The sequence below is a fragment of the Papio anubis genome, unplaced genomic scaffold (genome assembly GCF_008728515.1).
Source record: "Papio anubis isolate 15944 unplaced genomic scaffold, Panubis1.0 scaffold1174, whole genome shotgun sequence".
In the NCBI taxonomy this organism is placed as follows: domain Eukaryota; kingdom Metazoa; phylum Chordata; class Mammalia; order Primates; family Cercopithecidae; genus Papio; species Papio anubis.
The window spans coordinates 4057-23581 of record NW_022160888.1 but is presented as its reverse complement, the minus strand read 5'-3'; the positions used below and the strand labels follow the sequence as shown (position 1 = coordinate 23581).

At 38.0% G+C, this 19525-nt stretch overlaps 1 gene segment (V, D, J or C); it reads right to left on the bottom strand.

Moving 5' to 3' along the window:
- Positions 1 to 326: 326 nt before the first annotated feature.
- LOC116272499 lies at positions 327 to 11163 on the bottom strand. The segment is given in 3 exon segments: positions 8374 to 8734; positions 10339 to 10635; positions 11041 to 11163. Coding segments are annotated over 3 exon segments (414 nt in total).
- Positions 11164 to 19525: the final 8362 nt, after the last annotated feature.

Sequence of the window (19525 nt, the reverse complement as noted above, 5' to 3'; positions counted from 1 at the left end):
AAAAAAAAAAAAAAAAAAAAAAAAAAAAAAAGAACAAGCTAGTCTTCTTCTTGAATAGATTAGCACCATATACTTGTGCAAGTAATGCGGATTGTGCTCACACAATGGCCACAATCATAGGTGGCTGTGAAACATTCCCTTGAGTTAGCATGGACTTGAGCAGAGCACATCTTCATCCAATTATGTGGATAAAGAAGTGTCTTTAGTCCAGTATACACATGGATTCCTGAATAGCTGCTTGGCCAAGGTCCTGGAAAAGAAGCTTGAACAATCAGAGACAAGAAGTTCTAGAGAAGAGGCATGAAGATGCACTCATGCGAGAAAAATTTATGGCGGAGAATTTAATTTATTATGTCAATACAGCAGAAAATATTGACACAGATAAGACATCAAGGAATCATCCATACTGGAAGACTCATCTACCACTACGCAGATGAACTGTATCCAGCCTTTTCTCTTAACTTCCTTAGTATTTGCATAATAGATTCCTAAAGAAAGTAGCCATAAAGACCTGGGGGGAATTATGCACTTACACAATGATATGAGCCATGCCTTACCACTACCATCTCCAGTTGCATTGATCCTACTATAGCCACTTCTGGATATCTGACTTCTCAGCATTTGAGACAAGTGTCATCAACAAATGAGTGATAATTTGGGATATCAGAGCACTGTCCCCTGGAGGTGACTGTGATGCATCTTCACCTGGATTCTTTTGTATTCTAGATCTATGTTTGCTTTTCCTGCCCACAGATAATTAGCTATTCTAGTGCTCAGAGAGTATACATTTTTCTGATATGGGACTCCTTCCAAATCAGGAATCTATATTTTTGGGGAAAAGGGAAATTCTAGACACATGATTATGGTGTCCATTGGTCCTACCAAATACATTATCCAAAGATGTCCACGTGGGTATAACATTCTGCAAACTTTAGATGCTTTCCTTCAAGCAATGATGAATCTTTAAACAGATGACCGTGATAGCTTGAATGAATGATCCAGGAATCAAGTGGACAAAGGTAGGAGCAACTTCTCTAATCATCATTCACAGGAACACAGCTGGGGGATACATGTTTCCAGTTATGCCATTGTAGACCCTGCTCACCACAGGTCCTGATACCCAGGAGTGGATGCTTCTTATCTGTGAACACAAGAGGAGATCCTAAACCTATGGTAATGCAGGGTGCCTCCCGCAAGTACAGAAAATGGTAAACCAAATAATTACCTATTTTAACAAAGTTAAATAGTAGAGCCAACATGTAGTGATAGTTTTCTACCACTTCTTTGGTGAGAGGAGAATGTCTGGGAGTATATCTGGACTGAGGGACAGTGAAGAACACATGTCATAATCAGACGGTGACTGTCCACACGTTAATATAAAGTAAAATTGGGAATAATTAAAAGGAGGTAAGAAAGGGAAAACATCTTTAAGTAAATCCAGTACTAATGGGTGGCCAAGCCACAGCTCCAGCTCTTCCAGAAGGAGTACTTATAAAGCAGGAGACTCCAGGGCTCAACATGCTACTTTTTTTTTTTTTTTTTTTTCAGTTTTGTGTCCTATGATATACTTCCCTCAGCCGCATCTTTCACGTATGCTCGTTTTTGATGCAGATCTGGAAACTACAAATCACTATTTTCAAGGTAACCATAGCCACATGAAAATTATTGTTGTCTGCTCTTACCCTAGTTCAGTTGATTAAAAATATTCAACCGAAATCTGGGCAGCTGCAGCTATACAAATTACACTAGGATACTTGTAGGTAGAAGTAGAATAGCAAATGCTTTATCTGATTAAAAATCTGCCTCTTTGCAGTCCAGCAACCACGGCAGTGATATAAATAAGGGAGCTTGTTAGATGTTCAAAATTTCAAGCTGGCACCATAACACAATATCCAAAATGTCCAGATATCAATCAAAAAGTACTCTTCATACACCAAACAAGGAAAATCTCAACATGAGTGAGACAACTCAATCAGTAAATAGTAACCTCTACCTAATAGGTGTGTAAAAATTATCTTGAAGGGATTTTAAAACAGCCATTATAAAAATGTATCATGAAAAAATTGCACACATGCTTGAAAAATATGAAATAATAGAAAGCATCAGGAAGAAAATACAAAATGTAACCAAGGAAAAATTGAAATTTTACAAATAAAAATAAGAAAACAGATCAACAGAAAAGATTAGCCAGATAAAAACCCCAAAGTGCAGATTTAAAATTTAAAATAATAACATTAAATACATAAACTATGAAATTTGAAAAGAGACAGAGATTGGTGAATCTATAAGAAAAATCCCAACTATATGTTGCCTATTAGACACTCACATCAAATATAACAGTACAAGTAAGTTGAATACAAGAGAAAGAAAAAGTATATACCATACTAAGTTTAATAAAAAGAAATCAGAGGTCATTAATACCAATATCAGATATATAGACTACAAAGCCAAAGAAAATTACCAGGGACAGAAAGGTATATTACATGAAGAAGAAAGGGTTCTACAAGAAAACAAAGCAACTTTAAATGTGTATGCACCAAACAACAGAGCAACAAAGTGCATGTGGCAAAAACAAACAAACAAAACAAAAATTACACTTGGAGACTTTAATCCTTCTTCTCAGTAATTGATAGGACAACTAATCAGAAACTGGCAAGGATAAAGACGCATTCAACAACATCATCAAACTGACAGGATCAAACTGACAATTATAGAACACTCCAAACAACAATAGCAGAATTCAAATTTTTCCAAGTGCCGACAGAACATGTACCAAGATAGGCTGTATCCTGCCCACAGAACACTTCAACACATTTAAAATAATTACAATTATAGTAAGTGTGTATTCTGACTACAGAGAAATCAAACTAGAAATCGATCTTGAAAATATAATCAGAAAATTTTCAAACACTTGGAAGATAAACAATATAGTTTTTTTTTCCCCCAAAGAACTAGCTTTTAGTTTGCTTGGTGTTCACTATTCCTTCTCTGTTTTTAATTTTATAATTTTTGCTCTAATTTTTAGTGTTTATTTTCTTCAGGTTTTAAATCCTTTGATTTAAATCACTCCTGTTTCTGTAGTTTCATAAGGTGAAACTTGAGATTATTGATTTGATGCTTTTAGTTGTACACATACACATGTTTATGTATATATGTACAAATGCATACGTATGTGCATGCCTGTATTAGTCTGTTTTGAATTAGTATAAAGGAATGCCTGAAATTGGGCAGTTTATAAAGAAAAGAGGTTTATTTGGCTCATGGTGGTGCAAGCTGTACTAACAAGGCACCAGCCTCTGTTCAGCTTATGGTGAGGCCTCTGGAAGCTTTTAATCATTGCAGAAAAGGAAGGGGGCAGGAGTGTCGCATGATGAGAGAGGGAGAGCAAGAGAGCAAGGAAGAGGTGCCAGGCTCTTTAAAACAACAACCTCTAGAGTCACCTAATATAGCGAGAACTCCCTCTTTGCCTTGGGAAGGGCACCAAGCCATTCATGAGAGATCTACCTGTATAACAAAAACATCACCCTCAGGACTTACCTCCAACAGAAGGGACATTTCAGCCTGAGGTTTGGAGGGGACAAACATCCAAATTATAACAATATGCACATGCATAGATGCATGCATATTACCATAAATTTCCCTCTAAGCACTGCTGACCACTTGCATGTATTTTTTTCCTTCATACCCCAAACCCTACTCACCTGCAAACGCGTCCACTTAATCTGTGTGTTTATTGTCCTCTCAATCCCGAAGTGAGCAACATTCACAAACCCCTCTTATATTGCCCCTAATTTAGAAGGTCCCAAATCCATTTTGCATCAGTAAATCACAAAAGAATAGCATATGGTAAAAACCTCCAGGTCACTCCTAATCCCTCTCTTTCCTTCTCTTCTCCCATCTGGGAGGTTCATTGTCATTACTTCCAAAATAGGGTACCATCTGCTTATGTTTTCAACAATCTGCACTAACCAAAGACTACTCCAGGATTCACTTTACCCAGCTGACTGTATTCCTTGCTTCTCACAGCCCAACTACAGTCATCAATTTTTTAAAAAATAAATACTATCATAAGAATGCTCTATTTTAAAAGTATCCCATAGTGTCCTACTATTCTTAGAAAAGCATTTGCTCCCCAAAATAAACCAAGGCCTATTTTATTTCTCACTTGTCATGTTTTATGATCTTTAGGACACTGAGGTAAAACAGTTCTCATCTGCTTCCTTTCTTGCTGTGTTTGCAAACCCTAAGATCACAATGGGAAGAAGCCTGGGCCCATCAGCTGACATCACTGCTCTTCTGCCCATTGTTTACTCTTAACATGTGTGTTATTTTTTATGGTCATGTAACAAATTATCACAAATTTATCGGCTTAAGACTACAGCCATTTATAATCTCCCAGTTTCTGAGTCAGGAGTGTGCACACGGCTTAGTTGTTTCTGTCCTTAAGGTTTTTTATTTATTTATTTGTCTGTTCATTTATTTTTATTTCAATGGGGTTTTAGGGAAGAGCTGGTGTTTGGTTACATGAATGAGTTCTTTAGTGGTGATTTCTGAGATTTTGTCACACTCATAACCCAAGCAATGTACGCTGTACCTAGTGTATAGTCTTTTATGTCTTGCCAGCCCCTTCACATTCCCCCGAGTCCCCAAAATCCAATGTATCATTCTTATACCTTTGTGTCCCCATATCTTAGCTCGCACATATGAGTGAGAACATATGACGCTTGGTTTTCCATTCCTGAGTTACTTCACTTAGAATAATTGCCTCCAGTTCCATCCAAGTGGTTGAAATGCTATTATTTCATTCCTTTTTGTGGCTTAATAGTATTCTACTATATATATGTGTGTGTGTGTATATATATGTGCATATATGCGTATATGTACATATATGTATGTGTCTATATATCTATATATGTATACATAGGTGTGTATATAGTATATATACATGTGTATATATATGTATAGTATATATACATGTATATATGTATAGTATATATGTATAGTATACCTACATGTATGTATACTATATATATGTACAGTATATATACATGTATACATACATATATACATATATATATGGCATTTGAGCTGGTCTCATATTTTTGCAATTGCAAATTGTGCTGCTGTAAACATACATGTGCAAGTATCTTTTTTGTATAATGACTTCTTTTCCTCTGGGTAGAGACCTAGTAGTGGATTGCTGGATCAGATAGGTCTACTTTTAGTTCATTAAGGAATCACCACACTGTTTTCCATAGTGCTTATACTAGTTACATTCCAACCCACAGTGTAAAAGCATTCCCATTTCACGGCATTCACTCCAACGTCTATAACTTTTTGCTTTTCTGATTATGCCCATTCTTGCAGGAGTGAGGTGGTATTTCACTGTAGTTTTGATTTGCATTTCCCTGATAATTAGTGATGTTGAATTTTTTCCATCCCATTTGTATATCTTCTTTTGAGAATTGTCTATTCATGTCCTTAGCCCACTTGCTCATGGGACTGTTTGTTTTTTCTTGCTGATTTTTTTGAGTTCTTTGTAGATTCTGGATATTAGTCCTTTATTGGTGGTATAGATCATGAAGATTTTCTCCCACTCTGTGGTTTGTCTGTTAACTCTGCTGATTATTTCTTTTACTGTGCAGAAGCTTCTTACTTTAATAAGTCCTATCTATTTATCTTTCTTTTACTTGCATTTGTTTTGGGGTTTTTCTGGTCATGAAGTCTTTGACCAAGCCAACATCTAGAAGGATTTTTAAATTTGTCTCCTTGAATCTTTATAATTTCAGGTATTAGATTTAAGTCTTTGATCCATCTTGAATGTATTTTATATAAGGTGAGAGATGACCCCAAAAGGTCCTAGAATTGGTAAATGAATTCAGCAAAGTTTCAGGACACAAAATTAATGTACACAAATCAGTAGCTCTGCTATATACCAATAGCGAACAAGCTGAGAGTCAAATCAAGAACTCAACCTCGGCCGGGCGCGGTGGCTCAAGCCTGTAATCCCAGCACTTTGGGAGGCCGAGACGGGCGGATCACGAGGTCAGGAGATCGAGACCATCCTGGCTAACATGGTGAAACCCCGTCTCTACTAAAAAATACAAAAAACTAGCCGGGCGAGGTGGCGGGCGCCTGTAGTCCCAGCTACTCGGGAGGCTGAGGCAGGAGGATGGCGAGAACCCGGGAGGCGGAGCTTGCAGTGAACTGAGATCCGGCCACTGCACTCCAGCTCTGGGCGACAGAGCGAGACTCTGTTTCAAAAAAAAAAAAAAAAAAAAAGAACTCAACCTCTTTCATGATAGCTCCAAGAAAGAGAAATACTTAGGAAAATACCTAACTAAGGACGTGAAAGATCTCTACAAGGAAAACTACAAGAAACTGTTGATAGAAATCATAGATGACACAAACAAATGGAAACACATCCCACGCTCATGGATAGGTAGAATCAATATCATGAAAATGGCCATACTGCCAAAAGCAATCTATAAATTCACTACCGTTCCCATAGTCGTACCACCATCCTTCTTCACAGAACTAGAAAATAAACTCTCCTAAAATTCATGTGGAATCAAAAAAGAAGCCCAAATAACCAAGGCAAGAGTAAGCCAAAAGAACAAATCTGGAGGCATCACGTTACGCAACTTCAAGCTATACTACAAGGTCATAGTCACCTAAGCAGCATGGCACTCATATAAAAATAAACACATAAACCAATGGAACACAATAGAGAACCCAGAAATAAAGTCAAATACTTACAGTATACTAATCCTTGACAAAGTAAACAGAAACATTAAGTGGGGAAAGGACATCCTATTCAACAAAAGGTGCTCAGGTAATTGGCAAGTCACATGTAGAAGAATGTCCATAAGGTTTTACAAGACTTTACCACAGTGTAGACTTCATTCTCACCTGAGACTCACCTGAGTGCACATGCACTTTAAAGCTCTTTCAGATTGCTGTAGAACTTATTTCCTTGCATGTCTATGATTTAGGACTTCAACTTCTTATTGGATCCTGGCTGAAGGTTGCTCTCAGGTCCTAGATGCTGTGGGCAATTCCCTGCCATGTGATCTTCCCATAAGCAACGTACACATGGCTCTTTGCTTGCTCAAGAAAAGCAGAGAGTGTCCCTCTCCAGTCTGCTAGGACAGATGCTTATATAATACAATACAATCATTGGAAATACAACTCATCATTCCTGCCATACTGTATCGGTGAGAAGTGAGTCCTAGATTCTGCCTGCTCTCAGTGGGAATAGATTATACAAGGCTGTGACTCATCAGGGAGAGGGTCATGCTAGGGTGTTCCAGCATCTTCAGCTTTCTCAAGTATCAGAGTATTGATACTGGGTGAGAAATCTGTCCCACATCCATTGACACTGAGTAGACCTGGGACCCCAGGGCACCTGGGAAGCATCCTTTATAAGAGGTGTTTTAGGCTGACTCATCTTCTGTTGGTGTACAACATTAACAAAATATCTTAATTTGTCCTATTAAGTTTATCCTGATATGTCTTTGAAGTTCCTTAATTGCAGGTATCATAAGCCAATTCTGTCCAAATATATTCAAAATTTATATTTAATAATAGAAAAACAGATTATGAAGTAGTCTGCAAAACAAGACTCAGAGCAATAATGTCAATACTCAACTGCTTCGGCTTCATGCTGGATTAGATGAGACCATTTGCATGAGTGATAGAACAGGCACTGGATGCCAGATACTGCTGTGAGCACTATTGGTCTGCTGCCTCTAGAAATGTGCACAGGGCCAAGGCTGCAACCATAAGTCTCAAAATATAAATATAATATAGCATTTTTGTTTGTTAATTCAAACGTTTATTACTTCTACCATTACATAATACCATAATTGATAGTCTCCATTCTGGATAAAAATATTACTAGAGCACTCTTTAAATGTGGTATATTTAAAGCATACATTTCTATATATTTATTACTGGAATACAAAATCATATGTGGTATCAAATATTGTAAACTCTGACATAATTACCATATTTTTTTCAGATATTTTCCCTTGTTTTTTTTTTTTTTTTTTTTTTTTTTTTTTTGAGACGGACTCTTGCTCTGTCGCCTGGGCTGGAGAGCAGTGGCTGGATCTCAGATCACTGCAAGCTTCGCCTCCTGGGTTTACGCCATTCTCCCGCCTCAGCCTTACAAGTAGCTGGGACTATAGGCGCCTGCCACCTCGCCCGGCTAGTTTTTTGTATTTTTTAGTAGAGACGGGGTTTCACCGTGTTAGCCAGGATGGTCTCGATCTCCTGACCTCGTGGTCCGCCCGTCTCAGCCTCCAAAGTGCTGGGATCACAGGCTTGAGCCACTGCGCCCGGCCATTTTCAACGTAGATGTGATCATGGCATGTGCATTTTATTGATTGTTCTCATCATAAATTTCTTCTATTAATAATACAATAACCAAGTTGGCATTCTCCCATTTTAACTTAATTTAAAATGCAAAAGTAAAAGGAATGAGGTAGTGGTTCTTAGAAGAGAAACAAAAGCAATTCAACAAAAGTAGGAAAAAATAATAAATTTTAAAAATCATGTTTATAATGACAACATAGTACTATAGACAAAATGAACCAAATTACCTAAAATTTCATGGGAGAAATGCACCATTTTAGGTTAACTGATGTTTTTCTCTCATGGAGTTATTTTATGAAACTTGCCAACTGTTGAGTGTCGGTGGAGGTTCCGGCGTGGCCCAAGCAGAGGGACTCTATGAGGAAGCAGAATCCACGTAAGTTTGGCAGTTCTTGACGCTGCTTTAACAGAGTAGGCAAGAGCTGAGTTCCTAACACCAGGCTGGATTTCATACTGAGACATTTGCTGAGGTGTGGGTTAGGAAGAGTCTCTGGAGACTGCGTGAGAAATGTAAAGTGAAAGCTCCCACATTCTCCCGAGTTTCCCTTCTAATCCTGCACTGATTGTCCTTCATGCAGGTCTAAAATATAGGCCTTAGGCTCCTACTATGAATCTCCTACTGATCTTCCCAGCCATAGCTCAGCCCTGGTTAGCATCTTATCTAATTTGATATAAGGTATCTACTGAATGACCATTCTCTCTCGTTTCATCCCCAGATAAAGGACATACGTGAAATCAAGTTTTGGAAGCTCACCTATGTCTTGCTGGGTTGACTAGGAAGGTGTGACATGACCTAACCTTAGGTCCTAAGGTGATATGACCTAACCTCACTTTTGCACAGGAACGTCTGTAACCCTTGAGTCACTAAATTCCTAGAGTCCCACGATAAGCACAGCGACCTTATGAACTGGCAGTGGCATCAGGGCACAGCCTTGAAGGGCACGCAGGGGTCTATTCAACACCCTGATTCTTTCCAAGAAATACTTACAAGTTTCCATCTTGGTTAGTAGTTCAACTCCAACCACACCAGCATAGGGACCCCAGCAAACATGAGCAACAGAGCTGGGTTTGCACCTACAGTTGACCTCTGCCACATGTCCTTCATGCTTGCTTTCACTGCTGCTGTCCAAAATCTTAATATTCTTATTTTGTATTAGGCAAAAAATTGCCATGCGTTATCTAATTTTTTTCAAAATTCTGTTGGGTATGGCATAAAACACGCATGCTGCCTGATTCTTCCAAACTTAAATATTTATTTCTAAAACTCTTGATTTGCAATTCAAAATCCTCACCTTTTATTTCAATCTGCTGTGCCTGAGACTGGTCAAACACATTGGACACGTGACTTTTGTTTTTAAGTGAATTTAACAAAGTCAACCTAGTAGCCCCAAAACAGGAATGTACATTGTTTGACATGGGTAATTCCTGAAATCGTGGTGTAAAATGCTATGCCTGCCCCTTTGCTGGAGAGAGACATATGCTAAGAAAATGTGGAAGTGTGAAGGTGAGGAAGAAGAGAAACAGTTTTTATGTTACTAAACAAACCTGGCTGCGTCTATAACCAGTAACTATTCAAACAAAAGAAAATCCAAAAAAAATATCAGTCTTAGGTTGACATGAAGTAGCCTTAATTACAAAGTCATTACACTGAATCCTTTTAGTTGAAAAATAGATGTAGGAAAGGCTAGGAGGATTTAGATGAACTTTCATTCAGTTTTCTCCATTATCATGTCTGGTTGCTCAGTGAACACTTGGACCCCACCATTCTCCTGCGGTTCGGCCTGAGGTGTAGCCCCAGGACTCACAGGAGCAGCTTCCTGCAACTCATCCCCCTGAATTCGTTACTGTTTTGCCCTTTATGGTGCCTGCTCCCCCGACAAACAACACATGTGGGCAGCTGGGCCACCCAGCAGAGAGGTTTGTGTTCGGGGCTGTACCACTGTGGGGGAGCTTTTGTACCTTGCATGCAGTAATAAACGCCAACATCCTCAGGCTCCACCCTGCTGATTTTCAGTGTGAAATCTGTGCCTGACCCACTGCCACTGAACCTGTCTGGGACCCCAGATTCCTGATTGGTAACTTTATAGATCAGGAGCCGTGGAGACTGGCCTGGCTTCTGCAGGTACCAATCCAAATAGGTGTTTCCATTACTATGCAGAAGGCTCTGACTAGACCTGCAGGAGATGGAGGCCGGCTCTCCAGGGGTGACGGGCAGGGAGAGTGGAGTCTGGGTCAACACAACGTCCCCACTGGATCCTGATGTAATGAGAGAGAAGTGCAAGATTATAAACAAATATTACGAGGCATTTTCATTATTTGTTTTCTGTTACATTTTTCATGAAAATCATTATTTTTGTGAGTGCATTTTTGGTTTGTATCCCAAAACATCCAATTTCACAAAGAATCAAATTCTTGAGGCAAAAGGGAGTCAGTTGAATTATCTCACACCATCCACCTCTTTCTGTGTCAGAGTCTTCTCCAGATCACAGGCCCCTGCTTCTTCTAGAATCTTTCTCACTGTCACTGATTTAAACACCACATGCCCCACCCTGGAGGACAAGACACATCTAACACGGAACAGAATACCCATGAAAGGCAGCGGGGCCCCAAGAGCTCACCCTCCCACTCCATTCTCCTCCTCCATCTCCCTTCCATCCTTACCAGGGACCCAGAGCATCAACAGCCCCAGGAGCTGAGCAGGGAGTCTCATCGTGAGAAGATGAACTGAGTAGTCCTGATCAGTCAAGGCAAGGGTAGAGCTGAGTTTTATCCCAGAGTCACAAGGGAAGGTCCTCCCTAGGGGACAGTATGCAAATCCCCTGGTGGGTGCAGTGGTGTGGAAAGAGCCAAGGGGAGTGTGCAGGGACTCTGTTGTGAGCAAAGTGACATAAAATATCTTCTGCATTTGAAGGACCATAATAAAGATAAAGTTGATATTGCCTGAGTGGCAGAAGTGACATATTTAAATGTTTCCTTTCATTTTCTTTAATAGATTTTTATTTTTTCTCACTTTCTCAGGCACGTTTTACACTTCTCTTTAATAGGTTGAGTTTTATTAAAATGTGATTATTCTTTCCAATGTTAATTTAAGAGTCTGGTTTCTGTCTTTTTTAAGTTTTTTTCCTTAATGAAGATAAAACACATAGAGTAAAGCTCACCAAACTTAAAAGTGCAACTGACTAAAGTTTATGTATATTCACTCTCCAGATGAAACCCTAGAAAATTCCAAATACTCCTGATGCTTCCCTCATGCACCATCTTAGTTATTTCTTCTTCTATCCCAACCATGCTAACTGTCATTCAGGCATTCTGGTTTCTATCACAATAGATTGCGTTTTTCTGGGCTGAAAAGTCACATGGATTGAAAGAAGAGTATTTTTTGGTTAGCTTTCATTTTTTTGTTGTTGTTGCCTAACTTCTTTCTTGCTGCTTTTTTTGTGTGTGCCGTGTGGGGTGGCTTCAATCCTACCCCTGGGCTTGAGTGCTGACTGCTTTTATTTCTGGAAATTGTGAAGAACTTCCTCCTGAATATCTTGTAAGAAATATCTGCTATTTAATTTTAGTTTTCTTTTCTTTCTTTCTTTCTTTTTTTTTTTTTCTTTTTGAGATAGAGTCTCACTCTTTTACCCGGGCTGGAGTGCAATGCCACCATCTCGGTTCACTGCAACATCCGCCTCTCGGGTACAAGCAATTCTCCTGCCACAGCCTCCGAAGTAGCTGGGATTACAGGCGCGCACCACTATGCCCAGCTAATTTTTGTATGTTTAGTAGAGACTGGGTTTCATCATGTTGGTCAGGCTGGTCTCAAATCCTGACCTCGTGATCAGCCTGCCTCGGCTTCCAATAGTGCTGGGATTACAGGTGTGAGCCACCGTGCCTGGCCTTTTCTTTTATTGTTGAAGGATATTTTCACTAGAAATAGAATTCTTGGCTGCCTTTTTTCCCCCGGAAGTTGATTATCTTCTATACTCCCTGGGTTACAATAAAATATTAGTCAATGTTTTATTATTGTTTCTCTGAGTTTTTATATTGAGTCGTTTTTTCCTTGATGCATTAAGTTCTCTCCTCTTTGTCTTTCAACATTTTAACGATGATATGTTTAGTTATGAATCTCATAGTACTTATTCTAACAGACATTATTGAATTTCTTTAATCTACACATTAATGCATTTCATTACTTTTGGAAAGTTGCTGCAATCCTTTCTTCAAATATTTTTTCAGGTACTTTTTCTCTTTTGTTTTTAGTCTCTCAATATTGGTCACAATTCTCTTTTTCTTTGAAGGTTTGGTTTTTATTTTAAAACTGCACATTTTAGATCATGTGTTTCTGGATTCTATTTTATTGTCCTGAGCATTGTTAAATGTATTTTAATAACTTGACTGGACCTATACTGAAGAGTCTACTGCTCCCTCCCCAACCCCCTACCATGATGTTTGATCACTGATATCTTTGTTAATTTTTCATTCTTAATTTTAATATTTAGCTTGGATTTATAAAAGCTGTCTATGTGTTTGCTTAGTGGTCACTCATGATTTGGGCAGAAGTTTTGCTCAAATATCTGGAACTCATAAATCTACCTTCTCTCATTCCATCTGTGTGTGGCCTGAAAAGTACATGCAAGATGTCATCAGTTCTTAACTTCTCTGTGTTTTTACTTATCACTACGCCTCCTTCAATCTCTGTTATTCATACTTGCAGCTTTTAAGTCACCAGGAATGTGTGCAGAGATTATCTGAACAATTCTGTAACTCTCTTAAACCAGAAATGGACCAGTAACTTTCAGCTGGGGTACCACTTGCCCCAACCAAGGCCCTCATCTTAAACTAACAAAACTGTGGGCTTGCACAGTCCATTTCCGGCATAGTTCATCACAGTTAGCTGGAAACACTAAAGGATCTTGTTCCACAACAGCTCAAGTCCACTCTCTTTGATGGCAAGCTGCTGGTTTCTGCAGCCATCCTCATGTTGGAAAATCTCCAGTTCTGCAATTCATGTTGACTAAGCTGGAGTGAAAGGGAGCTGTTCCAGGCAAAAGGCCTCAGACATTTCCTGTCCTTACCCAACGCACTACACTTTCTTATAAATATATACATTTAAAATTTTTTTTAAGCTTTGCCAATTTCCACAGTGCTGAAATAGGATTCATATTTTTTAGCTTTATACTTATATTTGGGTTTGTTGTTTATTTTTGCTGAGGCTTTAATAAACTCTTTGTGACACCATAAACAGAGATGTCCTGTAAACTGAATTTAAATGACTATAATAGCCACATTGAAAGAGAATGGGGATATTACAAAAATAAATAATTTTGAAATTGAGAATTTGAACTCTATACCGTCAGTTTAAAGAGAAACCAAACTCTTAACAAATAGAAAACTGTAATCCCCAGACTTCACATTCTCAGATGAACACACAGTCAATTTGTAAAATGCCTTACACACATTCTAGGATTGAGAATATAAATAAATATACTCTACATGAAGACAGTCAAGATTGTCTTTAACAGACATAAGAAACACAAAAAGGAAAAGGTGGAAAATATGATGACCCTTGTGAAATTATTTAATTAGAATCCATATGTTTTGTAGTTTTGTAGATATATTTTAATTAATTTTGAAATGCTTTTAAACTTAAAATTTAAATAATACAGTAAAGATTGTTCCCATATACTCTTCCTGTAGCTTCTTCTAGGGTTAGCATCAAGCATAATTATGGTGTTTAAGTACCAATACCAGAAAATTAACATAGATACACTGGTATTAGTTAAGTAAATTGCAATCTCCTTCAGATTTCACTGATTTTTCCAATAGTGCCCTTTTTACATTCCAGGGTAAAATCCAAGATAGTATATGACAGTCAGTTATTGTTTCCTTACTGTTTCCCAAACTGTGACAAATTTTTTAAATTTTGTTTATCTTTCAGGATCTTAAAACTGTTGAAGTGCACTGGCCAGTTACTTTGGAGAATATCCCTTAACTTGGGTTTATTTGAAGTCTTCTATTGACTAGATTCACATTTTTTTTTTATTTTTAACAAAAGTATTACACATGAGATGTGTCTTCAATGTATATCAGGAGTTAAATAATGTCCACATGTCCTATTACTGGTGGTGATGAATGAATACAACCAATGAAATCTGTTTTAGAAGGAAGTCTTGGACAAAGCTGAGACAGCTGCTTCTACTACTCTTTGTATTTGGTTATATGCAGACTTTTGGATAAATAATTTTTTTCTGTCAGATCCTGTTTCTTCTCATGCTTTCTAGGCTTTAATCCTTTTAAAGCTTACTGCACAATGGAGAATATTAAATTAATTAATTAATATTGACTTTAATAAATGAATAAAGAAATATTAGCTCTTAAATGACTAAGTTTTCTATCATGGCCATTTACCACGAAAATGTTAATAGTCTGAAGAAAACAAAAGAGAAATGGGATTTATTAAAACATGGTAGTATCCACAAATGAACAGCTGTTCTTGAGTCAACTGTTTGGATAAACAAATAGAATTTTCCATCACTTGGAATATTGCAGGAACCAAATTGACAGCTGCAGCACGCACTGAGCTACTTCTACTGAGAAGATTCAGATACCATTGGTGTTGTATTAGGATGTGCACAGTTCAGACACTGTGTCTGGAAATATGAGATTATGACCCTTCGTTAAAGAATGTGTGACTACATATGCATGGCTACAATCATTTCTAGAAATATGTACTTTTCCAAATTTTTTGGGTTTTATCATAAGATTCAATGGAATTATGTATTTGAATAGTAATGAAACAAAAATATTATATGGAACTGGAAACTTTTGAGTATATACAGAGAGGCTATCAGAGAAAGGCTAACCATACTTTACTGGATACAGTTAATCTGCCTGGGACTTTTGGAGGAAATGGCTGAAAAGAAATGTGTTTGAAGAAGTACGACGTAGGTTAAAAAAATCAAATACTCACAACTTGAAAATTCTTTCCAGAGAAAGCAGATGACTTTACAAAAAGGTGAAGTGATGTTTCAGTTTACCAACTCACCCTCATACATACCCTTTCACTTTTCCTTTTTTGCCTTTTCATTGGGTAAAATTTTGGTAGTGAATGGTGAGAAGAAATGCACTGGACAGATCTGGGTGAGTATAATCAAAGGCTGAGCATTTTAGAAGAGATCAAGACCAAATCACTAGGATTTTAAACACCGTGAGCTGGTTAATGAATAAAATCTGTCCCAAATTCTAATGCTGCTTTTAGAAGAAACACACATGGATTAGATTTAAAGTTGTGTCACATAACTCTTGGCTAAGTTGATCTAGTGATGATAATGATGATTATTTTAGTGCTAAATATTGTAATACTAGTAATAACAAAATTAATAGCAGCATATATTATATCTTGAATACTGTTCTAAACGCTTTAACTTGTTTAAATTATAAAAAGACCTAAAGGTAGATCATATCATTGTCACAGTTCCAAAGATATGGAAACTGAGGCAAAGGAAGGTTAAGCAACCTTACCAATGTCATACACTCTGTAAGCATCAGAGCTGTGTCCTCATCTAAAAGAGCTTAACCTCAGGGTTGGCCAAGATAATGTCTGGACTATTGGATGCATATTGTCTGACTCTAATTCCAGAATGGATGCAGACTTCAGTGGTACTTGGAGTAGCATTAATAAAACTACATCCTTGCCTCCTACAGAGTGATTTGGAAAGCCAAAGAGTTAAACTGCTTGAAGAAAAGAAGCAGATTTATTTATAGAAAATGAAGTTCAGGAGTGTGAATATAGGCTCTCAAAACTGTTAAGACAAAGAGTGGCTGGTTTTGGGTTGATGGAAGGGTTTTACAGAATCAAGTGGCATGTTAATGAGAAGATCACCCAAGGAATTGTTTCCTGCATTGACAGCATAATCATCTGTCTTCAGCAATATGGTAGTGGTACCCTGAGGGGTCAGAGTCTGTCCCTGCTCTTCTGTACCATTGTGGTCGTCCTTGCAGCTATAGTGCTGGAGGTACTTGAGTGTTGTTCTTTGAGGCAGATTCAGGACCCTTGGGAAAGATCCCTAAGCAGTAAGGAAAAGGTGTGCTTGGAAGATAAAGTTCTGATCAACTCTTCATTTTAACTTGATTCCATCAACTACCAAGGGAGACAGCTAGACACAGTTGGGACAGAATCAGAAAATGGGACCACAGGTTTCTATTTTGTTCCTGGCACAAGACAAAAGTCTTCTGCCAAATGCCATTCACTGAATCTAGATCATGGGAACAGGAGGACATAGAGATACAATTCTGTGACCAAGGATGGATATTTTACACTCAGGCTCAGATAACAGCCTTTTCTGACCTGACCACTTGAGTAAAAGGTGACCAATATCATATTTACACATCCACTCATATAGATAGATGTATTTTATCAAATGTGATGGTATAAATATGAATAGTAAACCATTTAGAAAGATATTTAGAAGAAATTAAAGTAATAATATTTGAATTACAAAAGTGCAATTTGCCTCACTTGTGGAAAAAATGTGCATATGTATATATTCCTCAAAACTCAGTGGCTAATAACACTAAGCATTTATTTTCCTATTCAGAGATGTTCATGATAACAGTTATCTTGCTGATCAAGGAAAGGCTTAGCAGGGTAGTTCTGCTGCAGGGTACTGAGCTTGTCTCCAGCCTTTGGATTGTGTTTAATCTGGAAACAAAGCAGAGCCTATCCAAGGTACAACATTCCTATGGCAGGTAGCAAAAGTAAAGAAAATTTTCAAACAAAGCTGAACAGGCAAATATAAGTCTAATGATCAGTAACACAAGTGCACACAATTCTAATTTATTCTTTTACTTTGTTAACTCTTAAAGTTTCTAAAAATGTTTCCTGTACTTAATTATCAAGTTATTTGCATCACTGATGGAGAAATAATGATGTTTTCCAACTTTTAGAATATTAGAAATGTTTTCAAATGTAATTTTGCATTAGTCACAAATAAAGCTGAATATTTGTTGCTGTTGTTGTTTGAGGCAGAGTCTTGCCCTGTCACCCAGGCTGGTGTGCAGTGGGAGTGATCTAGGCTTACTGCAACGTGTGCCTCCCACGTTCAAGCAATTCTCATGCTTCAGCCTCCTGAGTAGCTCAGGTTATGAGCATGCACCACCATGCTCGACTAATTGTTGTATTTTTAGTAGAGATGGGGATTTGCCCTGTTGGCCAGGCTGGTATCGAACTCCTGACCTCAAGTGATCTCCCGACCTTGGCCTCCCAGAGTGCTAGTACTACAGGCATGAGCCACCGCACCTGGCCTAGATGTGTTTTTATACATGCGGCTTTAATGTAAATGGTCTTATTGTGGGGAAGTACATTTGGCTAAAGTAAATGTCTTCTAAAACACAGCTTCTTAAAACTCCTGTAGATTACCTATATGCTTATTAAAATGCAGACTGTTATGCAATATATCTAAGATGCATCTGCTACTTTGCATTTGTAACATGATCACAGTGATGCTGATGATAAAGTTAGAGAAGACAGACAATGGTGCTGTCCATGCAGGCAGGTGACAATTCCTGGAGTGATTCTCTTATAGACACACCATTTGTTTCTGTATAACACTTTCATGAACCCAAAGTCAGGCTCTCTTCTCCTCAACAGTTTTGAGAGCCTCTATTCCCACTGCTGAACCTCATGTCTGGCTGGCATCTGGACAAATTTTGAGCAGCAAAGTGCTTTCATGCTAAGAAAACAATATATTCTATGCATGTGTAGATATTCTTGTTTGATCAGCCAGAAAAGTTTTTTCATTTCTCAAATAATTTCTATGTATTCTACGCAATTTCCTCATTTTTCTGTTTACTTTATGACTGAATGAAGTGTTCTTGCAATGATCCCAGACTTGCTAATATTATGTAGAAGCACAAGAAAATGTATCCTGAAGCCAAGTCATAGCAGGAAAATTCTGAGATTTGGGAAAATATTGACCTCACTTGGCTGTCAGCTCCCAATTCTCCATATTCACTGTCATTTCTAGAAGTGCATTTCCCAAAACCCCTTTATCTTTCTATGGTTTCTCCTATAGTTACTCAGAGGAGCCCACCCATTATATTTCAAAGTAAGAAGAGGGTGATTGAGCACTGACACCCGCAGGCAGGCAAGCAGACTGAGGTGAAGACTGGAGAGTCACCTGGAGAGGTGTTCCATCAACAGACAGCACCAGCACCCTTGTATCTGAACTTCCTAGACAGAGCAGAAGATCACATGGTTAGACAGCCCATGCATTTAGGAACAAATGAACTCTGGCTTCTGGGAGACCAACAGAGATTTCCCTGTTTCCAGTGTCAGCCTCCTGACTACCATATCTCCTGTCTTGTATTTTCAAATCTAATTCTGTCAAGATGGTTATTATTAAAAAGTCAAAAAAAACAAAAAAACAAAAAAAAAAAAACAAAAAACCACGAGATACTAGAGAAGCTACAGAGAAAATGCAATGCTTATACATTCCCTTTTGGGTGGAGTATAAATTAGTTCAGCTACTGTGGAAAACAATTTGGCAATTTCTCAAAGAACTTAAATCAGAACTACCATTCAATTGAGCAATCCCATTTTTAGGGATCCTTTTGTATATGTAGCACAAGGAATATAAATCATTCTATCCTAAAGACACATGTTCATGTATGTTCATTGCAGCACTATTCACAATACCAAAGACATGCTATCAGACTAAGTGCTCATCAATGGTAGATTGGATAAAGAAAATGTGACACATATATACCATGGAATAGTATGCAGCCATTAAAAAACAATGATATAATGTATTTTGCAGCAAGATGGATGGAACTGGAGACCATTATTCTAAGTGAACAAATGCAGGAACAGAAAACCAAACACCGTGTGTTCTCACTTATAAGTGGGAGCAAAACATTGAGTACACGTGGACACAAAAAGGGACCAATGAACACCAGAGTCTACTTGAGACTGGAGGGTAAGAGGAGGGTAAGAGGAGAGTAAGCATCGAAAAACTACCTATTAGGTACTATGTTTACTACCTGGGTGATAGAACATGAACTCCAAACCCCCACAACATGCAATGTACCTATAGAACCAACCCGCACGTGTACCACTGAAACTAAAATATTATAAATACTTAATAAATTCTATGATTTGAAA